At 37.6% G+C, this 21,297-nt stretch overlaps 2 protein-coding genes across 3 annotated transcripts; both read left to right on the top strand.

Moving 5' to 3' along the window:
- The first annotated feature begins 4,351 nt into the window (after positions 1–4,351).
- On the top strand, positions 4,352–8,316 carry LOC110424049 (beta-1,3-n-acetylglucosaminyltransferase radical fringe protein, putative (DUF604)). Its single transcript, XM_021438531.2, has 3 exons — positions 4,352–5,319; positions 5,408–5,959; positions 6,058–8,316. The coding sequence occupies exons 1-3, from the start codon at positions 4,372–4,374 to the stop codon at positions 6,166–6,168; spliced, it is 1,611 nt and encodes a 536-aa protein (XP_021294206.1). The 5' UTR covers positions 4,352–4,371; the 3' UTR covers positions 6,169–8,316.
- Positions 8,317–14,577: 6,261 nt separating this feature from the next.
- On the top strand, positions 14,578–19,581 carry GTL1 (GT-2-like 1). Of its 2 annotated transcripts, none has more exons than XM_021437220.2 (3): positions 14,578–15,788; positions 16,774–18,487; positions 18,630–18,774. In XM_021437220.2, the coding sequence occupies exons 1-3, from the start codon at positions 15,403–15,405 to the stop codon at positions 18,639–18,641; spliced, it is 2,112 nt and encodes a 703-aa protein (XP_021292895.1). In that variant the 5' UTR covers positions 14,578–15,402; the 3' UTR covers positions 18,642–18,774. The 2 variants fall into 2 exon arrangements, with proteins under 2 accessions (XP_021292895.1, XP_021292886.1); XM_021437211.2 differs by having other exon boundaries at positions 14,583–15,788; positions 18,626–19,581.
- Positions 19,582–21,297: the final 1,716 nt, after the last annotated feature.

Below are 21,297 nucleotides of genomic sequence, written 5' to 3'. Positions count from 1 at the left end.
CGAAGTGGATCGGTTTTGTTTCTCTTTCTCTCTCTTATTATTCCAAAGAAAAAATCTACTGCTCACAAAATTAACCTTGTGAGTTTATTTAAATTAAATATTTTTCCTAGACTACGTTACTAAAACTATGAAAATAATGTACCAATCTAACAGGATAAATTAGCTTTGTTGAAATCAAGAGCCTGACGGAAAATGTGACAATTAGTTGTTTATTTGTTTTATTTTTATTTTTATGTTTTGTTTTTTTGTTCTTTGTCGCATTTAATTATGGCTAGGTTCAATGCCAAATATGACCAATATATTGATTTGACATAAATCTATTATGGCGGGGCATTGATTAGCTGCTTTTGGTTAGATTAGACATTGATCAATATTGATTTGGGATGTTGATAACAGATTTGGCTAGCAAATCCCATCTCCTTTTTGCTTTCAATATTTCCTTATTTGTACTTTCTTTTTCTTTTTGCTCTTTCTCTCTCCTTGTTTTCATTTGCTTTTAAGACTATCTTTCTTAAATCCCACTCATACTTTTCACTGCTCCCTTCACTCTTTCCTTATTTATTCCACCCTTCTAAGTTAACGAAAATAAGCAAGAGAGAAACAGAAATAAAAGGTTGTAGTTGAATTGTTTTATAATAATTAAGAAAATATGTTATTTGGTTATCATTCATTGATCTATAAGAAGGTGCAAGCATGACAAATGACAATTCTAAGGAAATCCCCAGACTTTAGAACAAAAAGGAAATATAAAAACCCAAAAACTCATAGAGTCGTTTTATTATATAATAATTTATAGAGGCATATATCTTTATCTTGTCCCAATGATCCCTGTAGTGGGATGGTGACATGGCACTGAACGGCACCCTTCACCAACCAAAGCGGTTGGAAGAGATTGCCTTGGCACTATTGCATAAAGGCACAAGAGACAAGAGAGCAGGGGGCTTTTTTTTAAAATTTTCGATGTATGGTACTCAACTTAATGCATAGAACTTTTCCATTTTTCGATCAAATAAATAGATTCATTAAAAATTATACTATATTACAACTATGACATCAAAGTCAACAACAAGGATGGGCAAAACCTATTAGAAATAAATAAAGTTTAAGTGTGACACGAGAGGCTGAAACCCCAAAGAAAACACAATAATAGATTACACAGTAGATATGTAGAGTAGTATTTAAAATCCAACAACACCTTGCCTTCCAAGGTTGAACAACCCAGCCTGGCAAGATCATCTTTACCTTCGGTTACTCTCTTAAAGACGATACCCAATCTTCATTGTAGACAAATACTACTCTACGCTAAATCTAATCGTTTTCCTTGGAAATTTCAAAAGTACCGAAACGAACAGCCACGTGGTTTAATTTCGAGCTAATTTCCATGTCCCACAAATATGTATACGTGTCTTACAAAGGAAGCGCATACATGATATATTTTATATATATTTTTTATAATTAAAAAAATTAAACTTTACTCTTTAAATAAAAAAATAATGTATCAACTTGAAAAATAAAAAATTTAAATCTTACTTTTTAATTAAAATGATTATACACCAATCAATAAACTAACTACTCTGATATGCACATATTATACATATAACTTAACGCTATGTCTAATCATTTCACTATAAATTTCAAAAATACTGAAACAATACTCCATGTTGTTTAATCTTGAGTTAACTTCCAACGTCCAACCAGCATGAATATGCATCCTACAAAATAAGAGTGTAGATATAAATTAATTTATATTAAAATTATGTTAATGAATATATTTAATTTTTTAATTATTATTTTATTAATTAATATTTTTTATGTTAAAAGTAACAAATAAGAGTATATTTAAATATAATAAAATGTATTTTTTAAAAATTTAAAATTTTAAAAAATAAAAATTAAACTTTTATGCATAACAATTGCATATTTTAATTTGATAGAGAAAATTATATTATATAATTTGATTTAGTAATCGATACACACATATATTTTTTTAAATTAATAGTTATATTCAAAATTTTTAACTTTTAATGTAAAGAAAAGAAAATTACATTTTAATTACTATTTTAATATTTATTAAATATATAACGACCTAAATCTAACTACTGATTCAATAACTTTTTGAACCTAAATCACGCTATTTTTAAAAGTTTAAGCTCAAGTTGCTAATAGTAATAAAATTTGATTACGCTATTTTTAAAAATTTAAGCTCAAGTTGCTAGTAGTAGTAGAATTGGATTGTAATATATGTCTTATCAATCACAAATATCTTATCAGAACAATGTAAAAGCCCACATCGAACTGACTCAGTCTCTAATATCATTGTAACGACTTGGGCTTTGATGTCATTGTAACGACTCTAGTCAAACCATTAGATTAATAACTTTTTGTATTTAAATCATATTGTCCTCAAAAGCTTAAGTTCAAATTGTTAATAATAATAGATTTCGATTGTTATATAAGTTTTAACAATTACATTCATATCATATGTGAATGTTGAGTAATTTAATATTTAATAATAATTATTAAAAAATAAAAAATTACTATATAAAAGCTAATAAATATTTTAAAGGGATATTTGGCACGGGAACAGCCATAATAGCCTTATTTTAACTACCATAATATCAGCACTCTTGTTCCATTTTTTTTAAATAATTGTCGAAGAGTAACTTCACGAGTTACATATTGAGAGCAACGTCAAAACCACACAAAAAAGAAAAAGAAAAGAAAGAGAAAGATAGGGATATAAAGAATATTACAATAATGCTAAGAAAAAAAGAAGAAAAGAAAAGGAAAGAGGAAATCAAAATTTCGATGCACAACTTTTGTTTATAATCAATCATATATATTTCTACTCTTATTAATTTAGAATTAAGAAACATACAATAATTCGTCATTTACCTTTTTTCTTTCTTATATAGAAAGATATAGTTTTCCCTTTTTTTTCTAGTATTGTTTTAACCTTTTTATGGCATGATTTTCCTATAGTTTCCTTTAAGTTTACTTGATTAATCCATTTTGCCAATAACGATGCTCCCTTCTATGCTTGTATACTCTTCCCCCTTTCAATACAAAGCATGATGCATTGCAGACAAATAGCAATGATTGCGACGTTCGTCCGACCCACGTATTTTTTAAGCAAACCGAATTGAAATTTCGATAAGCGTGATCCTTGACACGTCCATCCCAGTGTTAAGACTGAAAGAGAAGTGGTGGGGCGTGTGCCCGGTTGCTTTTATAAACGATCGCTTTCTTTCATTTTCTTTTGGGCCTTCTCTCTTAATTAAGTCTCAGTCGTCGTTGTCTATCCCTTGCTTCTTCCCGTACTTGAGACTGGGGCTTGCACGTGCGGGCCTTTGGTGAAAGGTGATGGGCTTTCGGGCCGTATGTTCCAAGAAGCTCTTCATTGCTTTTACTTTCGACCAGAAACATTCCAACCACGTGGCAATATTCTGCTCTTTTTTTTTTCTGAGACCATATTTCTTTAGGGTCGTCATTGCTTTTACTTTCGATCAGAGACATTCCAACCACGTGGCAATATTCTGCATTTTTTTTTCTGAGACCATATTTCTTTCTGCCAAGAAAAGGAGAAATAGAACTAGTACTACTGTGCCAGTGAGCCCTTTAATAAACTAGTTTATTTTTCGGGATTTATTCAGCCAAAGAAAATAAAAGAAAACGACCCAAATCCTCATTTGAATTCGAATTTGCTTGGGAGCTGTTTCCAACAAGGAATTTCGGGAGGCAATAAGCATGCGGCATGCAGACAAAATGCACATGCAGATTTCTTGTTGCAAAGCTAAGCATAATTAGTTTGCCTTGTAATGAAGGAAAAAAACTTTGGTACAGCAACTGCTTATTTGGCAATCAGCGATATTTATGCATAAAAGATGCTCAAAATGAGATAAAAACAAATACAAAAAAGGTTGTGTGGCTTCTTCAATTCCCAGAAGAACTTTGGAGGACGTTGGAAAATGGTTTCCTGGGACAGCAGCCAGCAGAGACAAGACAGAGCGGAAAGTAGAGGTTCCAGCATAAAAAAAGCTTACAAAAACGCAACGGCTCTATCCATCCATCTGGCCCAATTCCTTACGCGTCCTGTTTCAGAATTTGAAAAAATCGCAAAAACAGAGTCCAAAAATCTCACACACAGAAAATATCCAAACACCCAAGATAGAAAGAAAAGTGGGAAGAGAGAAGAAAGCCCAATTACGTCCTTCCAACTGCAACTGCTTTACCAAATCTTAAACCCTTCAAATCTTTCTCAACAAAAATCCTTTTGTACGTTCCGCTTTCCCCCGCCGTTTTACTTGTTCTCAGTTGCCGTTTTGATTAGGGTGGCGGAAATGAGCGCTGAGGTTGAGGCTGCTCAACGTCATGATGTTGCCTTGCGATAATAACCTTGCTGTAACCAATGAGTGGTCTCCGCGCGTCGCTAGAAGTCGATGTCGTCGTTTGCGTCAGAGCCGCACGGTAACTGCCGTGGTTGCGGTTGCCGCGTTGCTTATTTCCACCACCGCCTGGCTCTCTCTGGTTTTCTCCGGCACCACCACACGTTGCTGGCGTCATTTCAAGGACTGGGAAGGCAGTCCCCTTTCCCTCTCCCGCTCTCTCCCCTGGTCCTCTTCTCCCATTCGCTTATCAATCCCTGCGCCTCCTCTGTTCCAACCGCCACTAGCCTCTCCTCGAAACCGCAGCCTCTCGGAGCTTGCGGATGAGAGACAAGAGCTTTTACTAAACGACATCGTGTTCGGAATAGCAGGGTCCTCGCATCTATGGAAACAACGGAAAGAGTTACTTAGGCTTTGGTGGCGGCCGTTGGAAATGCGAGGTCACGTCTGGTTAGAAGAGCAGGTCCCACCTGAAGAAGCCGACGATTCGCTTCCACCACTCATGGTCTCGGAAGACATCTCACGTTTCCGTTACACTAACCCAACGGGCCACCCTTCGGGTCTACGAATCTCCCGAATTTTAACGGAATCCTTCGGCCTCCGTCTCCCCGACGTCCGCTGGTTCGTTTTAGGAGACGACGACACGGTTTTCAACGTAGACAATCTGGTGGCAGTTTTAAGCAAATACGATCCTTCCGAGATGATGTACATCGGAACTCCTTCGGAAAGCCACTCTGCCAACGCGTATTTCAGTCACTCCATGGCATTTGGCGGTGGCGGCATTGCCATCAGTTATCCTCTCGCGGAGGCTCTCTCCAACTTCCTTGACGATTGCATCGAGAGGTACCCGAAGCTATATGGAAGCGATGATCGTCTACACGCCTGCATTACTGAACTCGGAGTTCCTCTCACCAGAGAGCATGGTTTTCACCAGGTAATCATAAGATAGATAAAATATTTAAAGGTTTTGCTAATTAATTTAGTTAAATATAATTAACTAATTATTATATTTGTTTTGGTAGTGGGATATTAGAGGAAATGCGCATGGTCTTTTATCCTCTCATCCTATTGCACCATTCGTTTCAATCCACCATGTTGAATATGTGGATCCATTTTATCCTGGGTTAACTTCGTTAGACAGTTTAAAACTTTTTACAAAAGCTATGAGAATTGAACCCAGGAGCTTTCTACAACGATCAATCTGTTATGATCGTGTTCGGCGTCTAACTTTTTCAGTTTCAATCGGTTATGTTGTTCAAGTGTTCCCAAATATTGTGCTGCCTCGTGAGCTAGAACGTTCGGAGCAAACCTACATTGCCTGGAATAAATTAAGACATCGCAATGAATTTGATCACGACACCAGGGATTCTTCCAAATCTGTCTGTAAAAAACCTGTTATGTTTTTCCTCAAAGATGTGATGAAAGATGCTAATGCTACATCGGGGTCATATGCTCGGGCAAAATCCAAAGATGATTTGAAAAGAAAGGTTTTCTGCTTTCCAAGTTCCCCTCCGTTGCAATACGTGCAGAAAATTCAAGTTTTAGGGTATCCTCTTGGAAAGAATTGGCATCTGGTGCGTCAGGTTCTCATAATTATTCCTAAGTATTTTTTCCCCCTTTAGGTAGTTTCTTGCTTTTTCAGTTTCATGATGATTTGAATTTACTCTGGCAGGTGCCTCGTCGGTTATGTTGCAAGGTAAACAATACCGGTGATGAACTCCTTAGATTAACCGTTGGGCAATGTGAGAAGGGAGCTCTCAGTTCTTCTACTGATTCTCTGTGAATGATGGAGGGATGCTGTTGAGTATATATATAGGCTTCAAGATGGACCTCAAACTATGTTGTGCTTTATGCTCTTTAGCCGCATGGAAATTTTTTGGGTCTGCCTGGAGATTGACATTGGACATTTTTCTCATAATCTTACTTCCCTATATCAGATATTGCAGTGCTTTGTTTTACTCAGTTGATAGAGTTGAAGATTAGACCAACTTCAGCTCAGTCATTCCATTCATTGCCTTCAGTTTTGTTCAGAAGGTAATTCATCATATACCGATAGCTAGCATTTTGAGCTTGCCGATGAAGTGAGTGAAACTGGTAGTTATTTGTCGATATGAAATGTTAAATTAGTTAATTATTTTTGATGCACCTCAAGATTCTTGGTCTTGTCTGTGCCTTGATTTAATTTCATAGTTTTTGCTTGGGCTTGCTCCAAATGAAAGGAGATGTTGAGTCTGGAAGACACCTAATCCACCATCTAGGTGATTGGCCATGTAAACAATTTTAGGAGTGGACAATGGCTAGTTCAGTAAAGGGGAAGAATCTTATATCAAAGCTGATTCAAAATATATCAATAAACATGTTTTGATGTTCTCATCTGTTTAAATTTGAACACTTACGGATCTCAAGCTTGACCCTGTAAAAAAGGCATTGTCTGTTTGTTATTAGCTACTTGGTGCTGTCTAATTAATCCTATTTTACCATTGCAAGCTGTATTGAACTTCTTTTTGCCAATTAGAATACAGGGCATTATATGTACTCCAGTGTATTCAAGAGAATCTTTTAGTTGATCATGATTGATTCCATGTGACTGAATTTATGCTTTATAGACTTGAGTTACACAATATATCATAGTAGCATAATTCTTAGCCAGGTGGTTGCTTGTTTTATAATTTTCTTTCTTGAATAAATGAATCATTATTATTAATAGAGGTCACCTAAAGTGATTACAACTTTTAGCCCCTCTGGAAATCAGTCTCTACATCTTGTTTTGAATGCCTTGTGGATGCATTGTCACAATCTGTCCTGGGTTAAAGAACAATTCATTTCTTTAAATCATGCGTATTAAAAGAAACCTTGGTCGAGAACAACTTCTGCTTGAGAGTCTGTGGTTGCAATCATTAGCTTAAGTTGTTCTTGTTTTGTCTTCTGATTTATATCCTGTCTTTAACCCTGTGATTGAAAGAAAACATGCGCCTTTGAGCATCTTAATTATGTTACTAGGATATCTATCATTTCCATGCATCTATTCTATTGCCTTTTCTTCTAGTGCCCCTGACTTTTCCCTGAAGGACTTTCCCCTTGATTTATTAGTTCATTGGCCATTTGATCTGAATTTTCTTCTAAATTCTATGTTGAAAATAGCATATTTGCTAGACTTTTTAGGCGTGAAACTACCAGTTGCATGATTTTTTTAGCACTGTAAGAGCTGTATATATAAGGAAGTCGGTAATTTTCTTTTGCCTTTTAGTTCTCTTGATCAATGATTGTTAAACCAATGAGATATATTGTTCCTCTATATTATGCTACAAAATGTTGAAATGAGGTCAGTAGGTGGAAGTAAAACTGGGATGTCTTTCAATAATGCTATAATGTCATTCAAATATAAAGCAATTAACAGGCAGTTTCTCAGTGCTCAGGTCATCTTGCTTCGTTTACTTTTGATTCCTTTTCTTCAGCAGTTCTATCCTTTCTGTGATGGGTGATATGCCTGATCTGGCATTCTGATAAAAGAAGTCTTTATGTGAAATTTGGGACATTAGTTAGCACTTATTTTCCTCAAATGCCCAGTATTAAAATGAATCTATTATTTCTGCAACATGTTTGTTAGCACCTGGGATCTCTACCAAACTGCCAGCCATCTCTTACAGCCTTTGTTAGAGCTCGGGGGCCAAATGGACTTGCTTTGTTGTTTGACTTGGCTACATAAGTTCAGTTGACTCTGATTATAATTGTCATGTTATTCATTTTGGAATTGTGGCTGGTCCCTCGTTGGGATTAACAGCAAAATAGAGAAGGCCTATAAACTATTGGCCCTTTTTCTTAATGGCGAGGTTGCAATTAAAAGTTAAACTTGCCTGGTTATATATGTGGAGTTCTTTCCCTAGCATGAAACAAGAACAACAAAAACATTACGTTTTCTCATTAGATTAACATGTCTGCTTGCATGAAAATTTATGTGACTAACCGTTAAAGTGAAGGAGATGCTGATGCAATGGCTGAAGATTTGTATCTCTCTTTTGGCCATTCATTTGCATTGGCTGGTACAATAGATAACCCTAAGTTAGTAGGTGTCCCTGTCTGCTTAATTTTCTACATTCTTTTGCAATTTAAGTCAGGAATTTATGCTGCGTTATTTTGTAATTCTGACATCATTTCTTCTTTTCTTTATTACTTTTTTTTCCCTTTTGATTGTTACTTGAGGTCTGAAATTCGATGATCTGGGTGGTTGCTTGTTTTTAGGTGTTAGGGCCAGGGAAGATAGTAATTATGTGTAAGTAGAGCTTACCTTAGTTTAATTCATTTGCTTATGCAATTTCAGAATATCCAATTTGTCTTTGGCTTCTGTCCACATACCTGAACTTCAATTTTGGGAATGATGGTGTAAAATGTTGGTTTTCTTTGGTGTTCCTTTGATTGATGCTGTGCTGAATTGTTCCTGAGTCTCAACATGAAGCTAGCATATTGAAACAAAGGTCCTAGAACAAGTCTAGCATATTAACGTGTGAAAGTGATGATCATGAGTTTGATTAAAGGTCTCAGATAAGAAGAAAAAGGAAACAAACTTGTTTAAAGTTTGCTTAACTGAACCACTTAGAAGTATGTTATGTGAACAACTTTGCAGTATCAATGGAACCTCTGTTAAACATGGGGAGTTTAACTTTGTTAGACTAACTCATTTGAAGTTACTCAAGAAATCAAGTAGTTTAGAAACTAATGGTTTGCTGACTTTGTTGGGAAGGAACTGATAGTGTAGACCTGCTTGGGAAGATGAGTGAAGCTAGTATTTAAGAAGTCAATTTGATCAAGGTATTTGATGGCACTGTAAGACTTACAAGTTTGCCAAATTGTAGGAATAACTCAGTCACTGGCTAGAAAGGCTAACAACTGCATATTAGATGCAACTTGTCACGTGAACAACTTTGCAGTATCATTGAAACCTCTGTTAAACATGGGGAGTTTAACTTTGTTATCATTTGAAGTTACTCAAGAAATCAAGTAGTTTAGAAACTAATGATTTGCTGACTTAGTTGAGAAGGAACTGATAGTGTACACCTGCTTGGGAAGATGAGTGAAGCTAGCATTTAAGAAGTCAATTTGATCAAGGTATTTGATGGCACTGTAAGACTTACAAGTTTACAAGTTTGCCAAATTGTAGGAATAACTCAGTCTCTGGCTAGAAAGGCTAACAACTGCATGTTAGGTGCAACTTGTTACATTGTTTCTTAAATCATATTGTTTTGTGCTTTTGTAATGAGCATTTGAGGACTTGCTGGGAATTTGAGGACCTCTGTTAAATCATATTTCACTCCTGCTCACTAACTGATATTTTATGAATTATATGCCTCTAATAATATCTGGACAAAACTGTAACTTTCTACTTGAGACCCATTAGAATTTTGGTTTATTTATTTAGATGGGACACATCTAAACTTTAGTTGCATTCGAGTGACTTTGCCTCCATTCTATTTTGGGAAGATTTTCTTTTTCCTCAAATTTTTTTTATGTGGCATGAAAAGTACACAAGTTATTTGGCATCCATTGGACTATCTTTTCTTGGTATGGAACTTGTAGTGGCATGTTTGCCGTTGAATTTAATTTGGGAGGAGGAGAGGGGTAGGGGGGTGGTACGGCTGCTGATGCATGTGAATGAGGATGGTTAACAGGTAGGATTTTCATTTTCTTATTTGTGAATGAAAAAAAGGTGTGTTTTGATCATATTGTGACCAAATTGGAGTGAATACCCTTCAGTTCTTTGATGGTTATTGCCTAGTCACTTGTTTTCAAAGTGTATACTATTTTTTTCAGTATATTAAGGGAAAGAATGACTTGGACGCACTGGAATCTGCTGCTTGTCTTTCAGTCTTTGTCAATGCATATAGAAAGGCAGAAATATTGGAGAAGATAAAATTTTAGTTATTATAAGAAAGACAAATATAGATCTGATATCTCAATCCTTGTCATTCTGCTGACAGAGCTTTTAATGTCATTTCTCAAATGGTAGATCTAACCAACGCTTGCAAATATTCTTTTCTCATTTTACTTATGTGACAGGGACGCAGCCATGTAAGATAATCCTTTGCTTCATTAATACGGTATTGGTAATTTTCAACATCATAATTTATGAACTTTGGGGGTACTGTCAGTTGCAACTACTATTTGCAAAGATTAAATCCCCTTCATAATGCTCAATTTTCCTTCTACTTGTTTTAACCTTTTAGCTGTCCTTATCTTCTTCCTGATATTGCTTCCCCTGATTTATTGTGGAGCATTAGATCCTGCAGAGAGCATTAGATCCCCATTCCACTTTCTAACAAGGTAAGAAACTCTCTGTCAAGATAGCTTGTCGAGAGACGTAGTCCTCCAGCTTTGACTGCTCTTTGCCGCTGTGCATTGCACCCCGTAAATGTTGACACGATTTCCTTACCATGGAGGCAATTCTTTTGACATTTGCCAAATTTAGGGCGAAATGGAAGTCAATTTGAATTTGACCAAGGAATGGGGAATCCACGCCTGCTGCAGACTAGTCTTGAAAGCAAAAACCAATGACCGCTAAAGACGAGAGAGTCTTTCAATCCGCGTTTCTCAATAACTGTACATTTAAAAAAAAAAAAATGATTGAGGTAAAGACGTTTTTCAGCTGTTATCCCATTTTTGCCTTTTGTTTTATTCGCACCATCCAATTTGACAACAAATCTATCATTTGACGCGTGTTATGTAGTAGCCCGTTGGCGGTAGAGGTTGCGATCATGGGGTGAAACTGTTTTCCTTTTGCCTTTGTTTTGTCATAATATTCAAAACCCAACTGGAAGAAGAAGTACAAAAAATGGACACTCAAGTGGGATTTTTATTAATTATAAAAACAATGTATTTACTGTTCTACTCCAAATTTTGATCTGCAAATTGCTTTTAGCTGTAGAGCAAGATCTCTCTACCCAAAAAAAAAAAAAAAAAAAAAAAAGGGCTCAGCTCTGATTGTGAGTTTGTTCGACATTGCATATAAACCCCAAAAGTGGATATGGACCACAAACAGAATGCCATGTTCTTTTTCTTATCTGGTTGCATGCATTAATTTGAGTTGAATGGAACGCAAATATACAACTTAAAACACAACAAATCAATTTGCTCGCCCTTTTTGTGGTTTAGAATTGCGTTCGAGACGTTCTGAAAGGACCCTATTTACACTTCCTTTCCATTTTAAGTATTGCATGTGCCATGGTTTTTCAGATATTTATTTTTTGCCATCGCATTTCAACTGTTGTTTTATTGAACTTTTCAATACTTCTTTTCTTATCTTTTTTTTTTTTCCAGCACAACTTTTTCAGTGCAATTTTCTGTTTACCTGCAGACTTTTCTTCAATGACAAACTAAGCTTAGAGTGGCCTGCTTTTGTTCTTTTGTTTTTTAGTCGCCGGCAGGAACTTACTTGAAAAAGATCTATACCCACAGTTTGAACTGATTTGATTTCATATTGGGTTCAGCTCACACAGGAAGAAAATAAAAAAAAAAAAAAGAAAAGAAAGAAGAGAAGACCATCTGATTCAGATGTAATGGAATTGATAAAACTACTTTAATTAAAGTTTGCAACTGATGAGGATAGGGATAATCTTTCTTTTTTCTACTCTTGTATAAGTTTTGCAGTGTTCAAATATACACAGGCCTGTTGGTGACTGGCTTGAAGAGGTGGAAATCTCTCCCTGTGGTTATTTATAAGATTGCTTGGAATGCGTACATCTATCTTGTCTGACTCTGAGGAATAACACGGGACGTATGGGAAGAAAGCTTGTACTACAACTGAAATCTCTCAGGCTGCTATGGATTCAGTTCGTTTCAGGCTTCACATTTACCTCAGGAGATCAAAGCTAGAAATTCCAATCTCTGTCATAGTTGGATACTTTCAGACAATTGATTCTACTTGTTTGTTTCTTTGTTTTGTTTAGTCTCACTGGTTGATGTACTACACTCCTGTAGCAGGACTTTCACTGCTTTCTTGGATATATAAAATACTTTTGCATTTCTCAAAAAAATAAAAATAAGCACCTTAAATAATCACTTGCATACACAAAACATTATTTGCAAACTAATAAAAAAACACATATGAAAAAAATAAAGCAGAAACAGGAAGTTGACATATACCAACGAGCAAAGAATAATAATAATAATAATTATTATTATTATTATAATGAAAAATATAAATTGTTATTGACATTATGCATATATTCGCAACAATTAAAATTATAATCAAATACTTTTAATAATCATGAAATAGAACAAATCAATAAGCATGACACAATTCAATATTGACAAAGGTTTATTTGTGGGTGGGGTAGATGGGAACGGGATGAAGGGGTGTAAATAAAGACTTAAAAGGAGAGCATGATGTGAGGCTGGCTGAGACGTAATAACATGTGAATGTGAAGAATGTTAAGGGAGATGAAAATGAAGATGAGAAAGCAAAGAGAGGCAGGCAAGAAGCATGTGCACCGATTTGGGCATAATGGGGAAGATGCCTGGCAGTTGGGGGGTTTCACAAATCCGGGAGAAACGCCACGCACGTTCTTACCACCTCATATTTTGGGCCCTCTTACAGCTGTACCAATCTGTTCCTGTCCCTTCTTTTCTTTTTTATTTTTCCCACCTTCGTTATTTTCCTTTATTTTTTTGGGTTTTATTTGGATCCCCCCATTTTGCATTCCTCTTTCTCTATTTAGACTCTTTGGATCTCCATTTTCAATTAGATGAAATTGCATTGACGATGAATAAAACTCTATTATTTGTTTATTAATATGTTGCATTTTTTAAGCATGAAGCGGCAGCCTATGCCATGGTTGATCTTACTGGCCTAAAACAATAACATATGGATACGGAATTTTATAATCTAATACACTGAATCCATTTTACTCTCAAACTTATTATCAACCGTAAATATAATTGATTCTCTTTCTTTAAAATATTTTGATTTGATTATGTGAGTATTAATTTAACTAATTAAAAAGAGGGATAACTTAGAGGTCGAGGTCAGTATCTCTCGAGCAAATCATTCTATGATTTTTAATGATTATATTTTTGTTTATTTGATTAATTCAATAGTTTGGAATGGTATTAGCATGTAACGAAGGGTATGTAACGCCCTCATATGTGAGGGTTAGTAGTTGTGATGTAGATTAAGATCACAAAAAAGAATAAAAGCGCATCAAAATATTGTATTTAAAATAAAAGATTAGTAAGTAGCGTCGTAAGAAAGGAAAAGAAGAGATTACAGGGGTACTTGGGTGCATGTATGTAATCAAGAAGAGGAGGGAGGGGGTATGCAAAACTGGTGATTAATAATAAAAGCGAAGGCCCCCAATCACATGGAGCTTAGTAAGAAGGGGGGCGATGGGGCCGACAAGTTTGTTTAACTCAAGTCCTCTCAGACTGACAAGGGGGCACTGACCATCAGGACTGTTGATGGGTGATTTGTGGTTAATTGGGTTAATTTGGATTACACGGTGAGATTAGGGGGAAGGAAAGGATCCTTTGAAAGGAGGAAGAGTATGGGACTGAAATTCTTTCCCATTTGAAACGGGTTTATTTCTCTCAAAAACACAAATAAGTAGCGTGTATTACTAAAGTAGATCTTGCTTTGCTTGTTGGCTTGGTGGAGTTAATAAAGCATCTTAACTCTGGTTTAGTTGAGGCGTAGATATTCTGATTCTAATTCCTCTACCTTCCATGTTGAGTCTGTTTTGTTCCAGCTCAAAACTTTGATTAATTTTTTATTAAAAAGAGAGAGAGAAAATCCCAGGGCTGTGTGTTGGGGAGAAGAGGCCAATAACCCAATAGAAAAACCCCAATTAGTGATGGCCACGTAGGAAGAAATTAGGGAGTCAGGTCAATTTATGGGACATTATTGGAGCGGGAGGGAGAGATGGTTAGGCACTAGATTTTTATTCCGAAGACTAGAGGGTAGAGACTGGAGATTAGAGATGTCTTTGCCCATCTATTGAGATATCCTTTTTTTTTTTTTTTTTTCTAAATTAAAAAAAGGATAAATATACGAATACTATTACTACACCCTTTTGAGTTTTAGAAGATGTGTGCATAAAATATAAAAAGATATTTGAATAATTTAATATAACAAATGTTGGCAAAAGTGGTTTTAACAATTATTAGCTGCAAAGTGAGAGCCGCTGACAAACACAGCATCTCGTTTGTTTTATCATTTCATTTCACCTCCCTCTCCCTTTCTCTTTCCTCTCTCTCTCTCTTCTTAATCATCATCATCCTCATAATCGTCATCCATTCATTTTATCTTTCTCTCTCAACATTTATCTCTCTCTCTCTGTCTCTCCATCCTTACTTTCTCTTTCTCTTTTATTCTGTCCAAATTTTTGCAGAGTGCAGTTGCAGTGCAGTTGATGATGATGATGATATGCCCTTCAGCTCCTCCTCTCTTTCTTCTTTACTGCTGCCCCCCCCCCCGCCCCTCTTCCTTCTTTTCTTTTCTAGAGTATAATTTTCCGTCAATATAATTCCTTTTTTTACTTGTAAAGAAGGAGGAAAGAAAGGAAAAGAATAAAAAATCTAAATCTCAAAGGGGGCAGCACTAACTCGTAGGAATACTCTTTCTGGCTTTCAATCTTTCCAGTTGTCTACTGTCTCTCTCTCTCTCTTGCGTCCCTTTTCTTTTTTTTTTTTAGAATTCTTCAATCGTATTTAACATCACCCCGTCTGTCACCAAACTTCTCTTCTTACTGTTTTCTTTCTCTTACCGTTTCAATTAGACCCATTTCTTTCTTTTATGGTTTCTTTCTTTCTCTTTTTTTGTCAACATCCCTATCACCGCCAAAAAGCAGCAGCTCCCCCTCTCTCATCGCAACTGTGTGGGGAGGGAGGAGGGCAATAGACAGACACAATTCAACTGAATTATATTATCATTGATGAGGAGAAGAAGAAAGATCTTCATGCACCACTGATAAATAAAGATTCCTACTTTGCCAACCTTCATCCACATCACTGAGGGAAACAACAAGAAGAGATGCAGCAAGGAGGAGGAGGAGGGCATCAATCTCAATACGGGGAGATGGGTGCTCCAACAACAGCAGTAGCAGCAACGACTGTTGCAGTGAGCAGCAGCCACATGGTAAGCGAGCAGTCGGAGCAGTTAGTGGAAGCGGCATCGCCTATAAGCAGTAGGCCGCCTGCCACTGGGAATTTGGATGAGTTCATGAGGTTAGCAAGTGGTGGAGGAGATGACGGGGGAGATGAAGGGGATCGAGCAGGTGGAGGAGGAGGAGCTGGAGTTGCAAGTGGCAATAGGTGGCCCCGTCAAGAGACTATTGCTCTTCTCAAGATTAGGTCAGATATGGATGCTGCTTTCCGTGATGCCACCGTCAAGGGCCCTCTATGGGAAGATGTTTCCAGGTAAAGTACTTCCGCCCCCACGCCACACTGCCGTAACATAAAAAACAGTATTCTTTTTTCTTTTTTTCCCCCTTATATTTCTTCTCTTTTCCTTTTCTAAATCTCGTTTGCAAAAAAAGAAAAAAAGAGAGTAAATCAACTACTACTAAAATTTAATCATTACCATAATGCATTGCTCTCCAAGAGCTTAGTTGTGGCAGTGAAATACTGGTGGGATGGGATGGGATGGGATGGGATGGGCTTTTTTCTCAAGATCTCCTCCCCTCTCTTTTTCTCTCTCATTCTGAACACAAACGCACATGGCTTCTATCTGTTTCCATCACGACTCACGAGCTGGGGCATCTTTTTTCAATTTGTTTTAGTTTTAGTACCTTCTTTCTTACAATTAAGAAATGCCCAGATCCGCTGCATGAACTCTGGCCAATCCTATCTTTTTCTTTTCTATATATATATATATATATATTCTCTTTTTATTTACTTACAACTAGTATTTACTATTTAAGTAATTTAAAGGCCTCCCCTGGCTTATCTTATTTTATCAATTCCAGATCGAAATTCGGAAATTTGAAAATCCCGAGAGGAATTCTTTTTTCTAGTTATTAAATTTTTTAGAAACCATGGAAGGGAGGGAGACTCCCCCCACACTCCCCAGCTCTTTTTATTCTTTTGTTGTTTGGTTTTCACATCAATAATACTTAGACACCGGATCAGGTTATCATTGATTTATTATATGGAAAGGACAGATGAGGTCAGTTGGAGTAACTGTGTGAGAGTGGAGGCAGGAAAAGATTTTCAATTTTCATGTATCTCTTGTTTAATGTTCATTCAACAAGAGTAGGAGTAGACCGGTTTACGAGACTTCATTCATTCTTTCATCTCTTTTCCTTTTCTCGACACTTAGCATTGATTAACAGTAACCCGGCAAAAGGTCTGGTTCAGATGATTGCCCAAATTAGTATTGATATGAGAACCGTGGGCGTCGCAGGAAGCTAGCGGAGCTGGGTCACAAAAGGAGTGCCAAAAAGTGCAAGGAAAAATTCGAGAACGTCCACAAGTACTACAAGCGAACAAAAGAAGGGCGAGCTGGCCGTCAAGATGGTAAGAGTTACAAGTTTTTCAGCCAGCTAGAGGCTCTCCATACAACTTCTTCTGCCACTGCTGCTGCTACCCTATCAACACCAGTGACACCTGTCACTGCCGCTAGCGCCCCCAGCCTGGACGTGGCTCCCGTTTCGGTTGGGATCCCTTTGCCCATCCCGTCTGTCAGAATTCCACCTGCAACTATCCCAATGACTTCCTCTATGTTAGCCGTGCCTGGATCTGCTCCTGCATCAATACCGGTGCCACCAGTAGCAACAGCGCCGGCGTCAGGACATCCTATCACCACCACAGCCACTCCATTCGGAATCAGCTTCTCTTCTAACAGCTCTTCCTCTTCTCAAGGCTTTGAAGACGATGATGACGACGATAACGAAGAAGATGAACTTGGAGGAGAACCATCCAACATGGCTGGCACTAGCCGGAAACGTAAAAGACAGTCGTCCAGAGGGGGCGGTAGTACCACCCGGAGGATGATGGAGTTCTTCGAGGGTCTAATGAAACAGGTCATGCAGAAGCAAGAAGCCATGCAGCAGAGATTTTTAGAAGCCATAGAGAAGAGAGAGCAAGATAGGATGATAAGAGAAGAAGCTTGGAAAAGACAAGAAATGGCGAGATTAACTCGCGAACATGAACTTATGGCTCAAGAACGTGCCATTGCTGCTTCTAGGGATGCTGCTATTATTTCTTTTTTGCAAAAGATTACTGGTCAGACTGTACAGTTACCCACAACTGTCACTGTCTCCGCTGCTCCACCTCCACCGACACAACCAGCCGTGCCAGTTGTTCCACCTCCGGCTTCTATTCCTATATCAGCTTCACCATTGCATCATCCACCGTCATTACCACAACAACAACAACAGCGTAGCTCTCAACAGCAGCAACAGTCAGTACAGCCGCACCATCAACATCAGCAACAGCCACAAGCTGTTCACCAGCAGCAGCATCAAGCTCAACCTCAAAATACTGAAATTGTGAGGCATCATCAACAACCTATTTCTTCAGATGTAGTAATGGCTATCCCGGAGCAACAGGTCCCCCCACAGGAGATTGGTGGGAGTGGGAGCTTGGAGCCTGCCTCGTCTAGATGGCCTAAAGCTGAAGTTTTTGCACTTATAAACCTGAGGAGTGGGCTTGAATCCAGGTACCAAGAGGCTGGGCCGAAAGGCCCTCTTTGGGAGGAGATCTCCGCTGGTATGTCAAGGATGGGCTACAAGAGAAGCGCCAAGCGATGCAAGGAAAAATGGGAGAACATCAACAAGTACTTCAAGAAGGTCAAAGAAAGTAATAAGAAACGTCCCGAGGATGCCAAAACCTGCCCCTATTTTCACCAACTCGATGCCCTTTACCGTAAGAAAATGCTTGGAGGAGGGACTAGCGGTGGTTCCAGTAGCCTTAGTGACCAGAATAGGCCTGAAGAAGAAACGTCACAGCAGCATCAAGATACGAGTGACGCCCCACCAATCACGGCAGCGCCGCAATCGACGCAGCCTACTGATCAATCGGAAAACAAAACTGGAGATACTGCTGATGTGCTGACAAGAAAAGAAGGTTTACCTGGGAGTTTCTTTGGAGAAGGAAACGGTGGAGCTGCAAAGAAGGTAATTTATTTTACTTACCAGCTTCTTGATTTTCTTTATGCCTCAATATACCATCACTTTGACATTTTCAATTACCCATTGCATTTTGATAAACCATTTTATATGATGCCTATTGATTCTTGGCGGTTGGTATTGAAGCCAGAAGACATTGTGATGGAGCTGATGGAGGAGCAGGGGGTGCACCATCAAGGACAATCCTTGTTGGTGGATGGCTATGGTAAGATTGATGAACCTGACAGTGATAATATGGATCACGAGGAAGATGAAGATGAAGACGAAGATGATGAAGATGATGACGAATTGGAAGAAGAGCGAAAGATGGCTTATAAAATAGAATATCAAAGGCAGAATGCAAGCACTCCCAATGGAGGAGGGAATGGGGCTCCCTCCTTTCTGGCCATGGTTCAATAATCTTGGCAGCTCGACCACTGAAAATGTACCATATGTACCTATGTGTGCAGAAGCTCAACAAAATACCTAACAATTTGAGTTGAAAAGCCTTCTAGCATCAAAAGCTTTCCTTATTTCTTCATTTTGTATCTCCTCCTATTTCCACTTCTTAGTCCTTACCATAGCCTTCCTTTCAACCTCCAATAATTCAGTATCGTTTTCTTCATATCCTCATTGTTTTCTCCTTTCTTCTTCTTCTTCAAAATAGCTTCGCTGATACTTAAAGTCTGAAACAGACTCTTCGATGGCAGTCCCACTTGCATTTTATCGTCACTTCTTTTCGATTTATTGATTTGTTGATGAATAAGGAATTCCGTTTCGAAGGTAAACGGAAGAGAGATTGAATTGAGACAGAGAAAATAAGCTTGCCTATGCCAGCAGCAGCGTCAAAGGACAGAAAGAAAACAAACAAAGCATAGAGAGGAAGAGATAAAGAGTGCAAGAAACATGGACCAATGGAGTATAGAGAGCGTATATGGTGTAAGAAGGAGAAGCAGATATTGTTTTATGTGTCAAAATTTTTTCCTTGATCAGTTTTTGCGTTCTCTCTTACTTGCTTGGTTTAAATTAAGGAATCAAATGAATATCAGGTTTTCCTTAGAAATTTTACTCCTTTGCTTATGACCTGTGTACTGACTTGTTCACTCCCTATTCTTCCCCTTTTAACTTTGTGATCAGTTATTATTGTCTTTTGTCATCATTCTTTCTAGGGTTTAGTCTCAGTTCAGAATCTCAAGCAACAAGTATTGATGCAACCTGTTTGGTAGGGAGAAATATAGGGGAAAGGGCCTTGGTCGTTTCCACCCATCCCCTTCACCCTCCTCTTTTCTTTCTTTATTATATTAGCATTATCATTACTACTAGCCTTAATTGGTTGCGTCAAGTGTCGTTCTTGCCTTGGTGGCCTTGAGTTCACTGACTGGTTGCCAGTTGCGACCTTGTCATTTCTGCTACTGTTTAGTAATAATGTGCCTGTCTACAAATTTATGTGCTGTTGAATCTTCCTTTAAAGCAACACATCATTTTCCGTTGGAGGTCATAAAGCAAGACATTCACTGATCTGTGGTTCCGCGGGGCTCTACGCCCGTAGGCACACTAACCTAGCCTTAAAAAGTCTCTAAGTTTTTGTTCCTTCAAAAACTGTCAGTTAATAGATCAGTAATGTAAACGTCTTACTTTTCCCGTCCGTTTTAGCAAATGAAGACGTCATCCAATTGATGTTGACTGCTATAAACTGTAAAACAAACAAATAAAAAAAACAGTAAATATTAATGAATAAAAAAAGATGATTTACACTACAAGTAGACAAACGCAACGAACTGAAAGAAACATGAGCTAACTCAACTACAATTACTAATAATAAAAATCAGGGGATCCAGGCGGCGGGGCCAGGGCCGAGTGGACCGTGAAGAAAAATTCGTTGTACAATTATAACATGATAGAAGTATAACAAAAAGCGACACTTTTCTAGTGATTTATACCCGTTGGATCTACTTTTTCGACCATATAATATATACATCTGTCAAGAAAAAGATATATTCTTTATTAGTTGTCAAAATTGGTTTTTGGGGTAGAAGCTGTCGAAGCATTTGGATCACATATATCTCATCGTGTATACATATAAAATTTCACAAAAAAGGCTTTAATTAGTGGTAAATGAAGACTATATTGTTATGAGATTTAAATCTGTGCGCTAATATTGGCAAGCAATAAGAAAAAGAAAAAAAAGGAAAGAAACAAGAGCCACATATAAATTCGTGTAATTATGGGCTATGCCTATTGACAAGTAGCAGCGATTACGCATGGCACAGAGGTCTCCCATAATTCCACTCGCGATTTCATCTTTGCCAACTAGCAACGACGTGCGTGGGTTCTCTTAATCTGCAGTGGCAATTCCTCTCTTCCCGCTTCCTTCCATGTATCTATCAAAGATCAAAGAGGACAAGAGATCTGATCTCTCACCCAAAAAGAAAGATGATGTACACAATTTGATCATTCAAACCCCTGACTTGGCCCACCCATGTGCATGTTATTTTACTACCACCCTGGCCTTCTCCAGCCACCCCAGGACTTCCCCACTTGTTTCTCTTGCTTTGCTGCCTATGTTGTATATCCTTTCTTTTATTGGGCATATGCCTGTTGTTCATTTCCCTATATCTTTATCCACAAGTTGAAGTACTTATCCTTCAATGTGCTGTTTTGTATGTTATTATTATGTGCATACGCGTATGTGTCTAGGACTCGTAAAGGAATACTATTGTTATGATCTTTTGGTGATAATAATGGGGATAAGAATACATCATGAATTCATATCGATGATAAAAACTATACAAGTAAAACAGGTGCAGCAGCACATGGGG

Source organism: Theobroma umbraticum, unplaced genomic scaffold (assembly GCF_002168275.2).
Source record: "Theobroma umbraticum cultivar Fairchild unplaced genomic scaffold, ASM216827v3 scaffold_30.0, whole genome shotgun sequence".
In the NCBI taxonomy this organism is placed as follows: domain Eukaryota; kingdom Viridiplantae; phylum Streptophyta; class Magnoliopsida; order Malvales; family Malvaceae; genus Theobroma; species Theobroma umbraticum.
Note: the sequence above shows the minus strand (reverse complement) of the source record. Positions and strands in the feature narration are given on the sequence as shown.

Excerpts from the sequence above, each read along its gene's own strand:
- LOC110424049 (XM_021438531.2), top strand. The coding sequence starts at position 4,372 with ATGATGTTGCCTTGCGATAATAACCTTGCTGTAACCAATGAGTGGTCT. Across the intron at positions 5,320-5,407 it reads GAGAGCATGGTTTTCACCAG|TGGGATATTAGAGGAAATGC; the intron begins GTAATCATAAGA and ends TTGTTTTGGTAG. Across the intron at positions 5,960-6,057 it reads TTGGAAAGAATTGGCATCTG|GTGCCTCGTCGGTTATGTTG; the intron begins GTGCGTCAGGTT and ends TTACTCTGGCAG.
- GTL1 (XM_021437211.2), top strand. The coding sequence starts at position 15,403 with ATGCAGCAAGGAGGAGGAGGAGGGCATCAATCTCAATACGGGGAGATG. Across the intron at positions 15,789-16,773 it reads CTATGGGAAGATGTTTCCAG|GAAGCTAGCGGAGCTGGGTC; the intron begins GTAAAGTACTTC and ends TGGGCGTCGCAG. Across the intron at positions 18,488-18,625 it reads ACGGTGGAGCTGCAAAGAAG|CCAGAAGACATTGTGATGGA; the intron begins GTAATTTATTTT and ends TTGGTATTGAAG.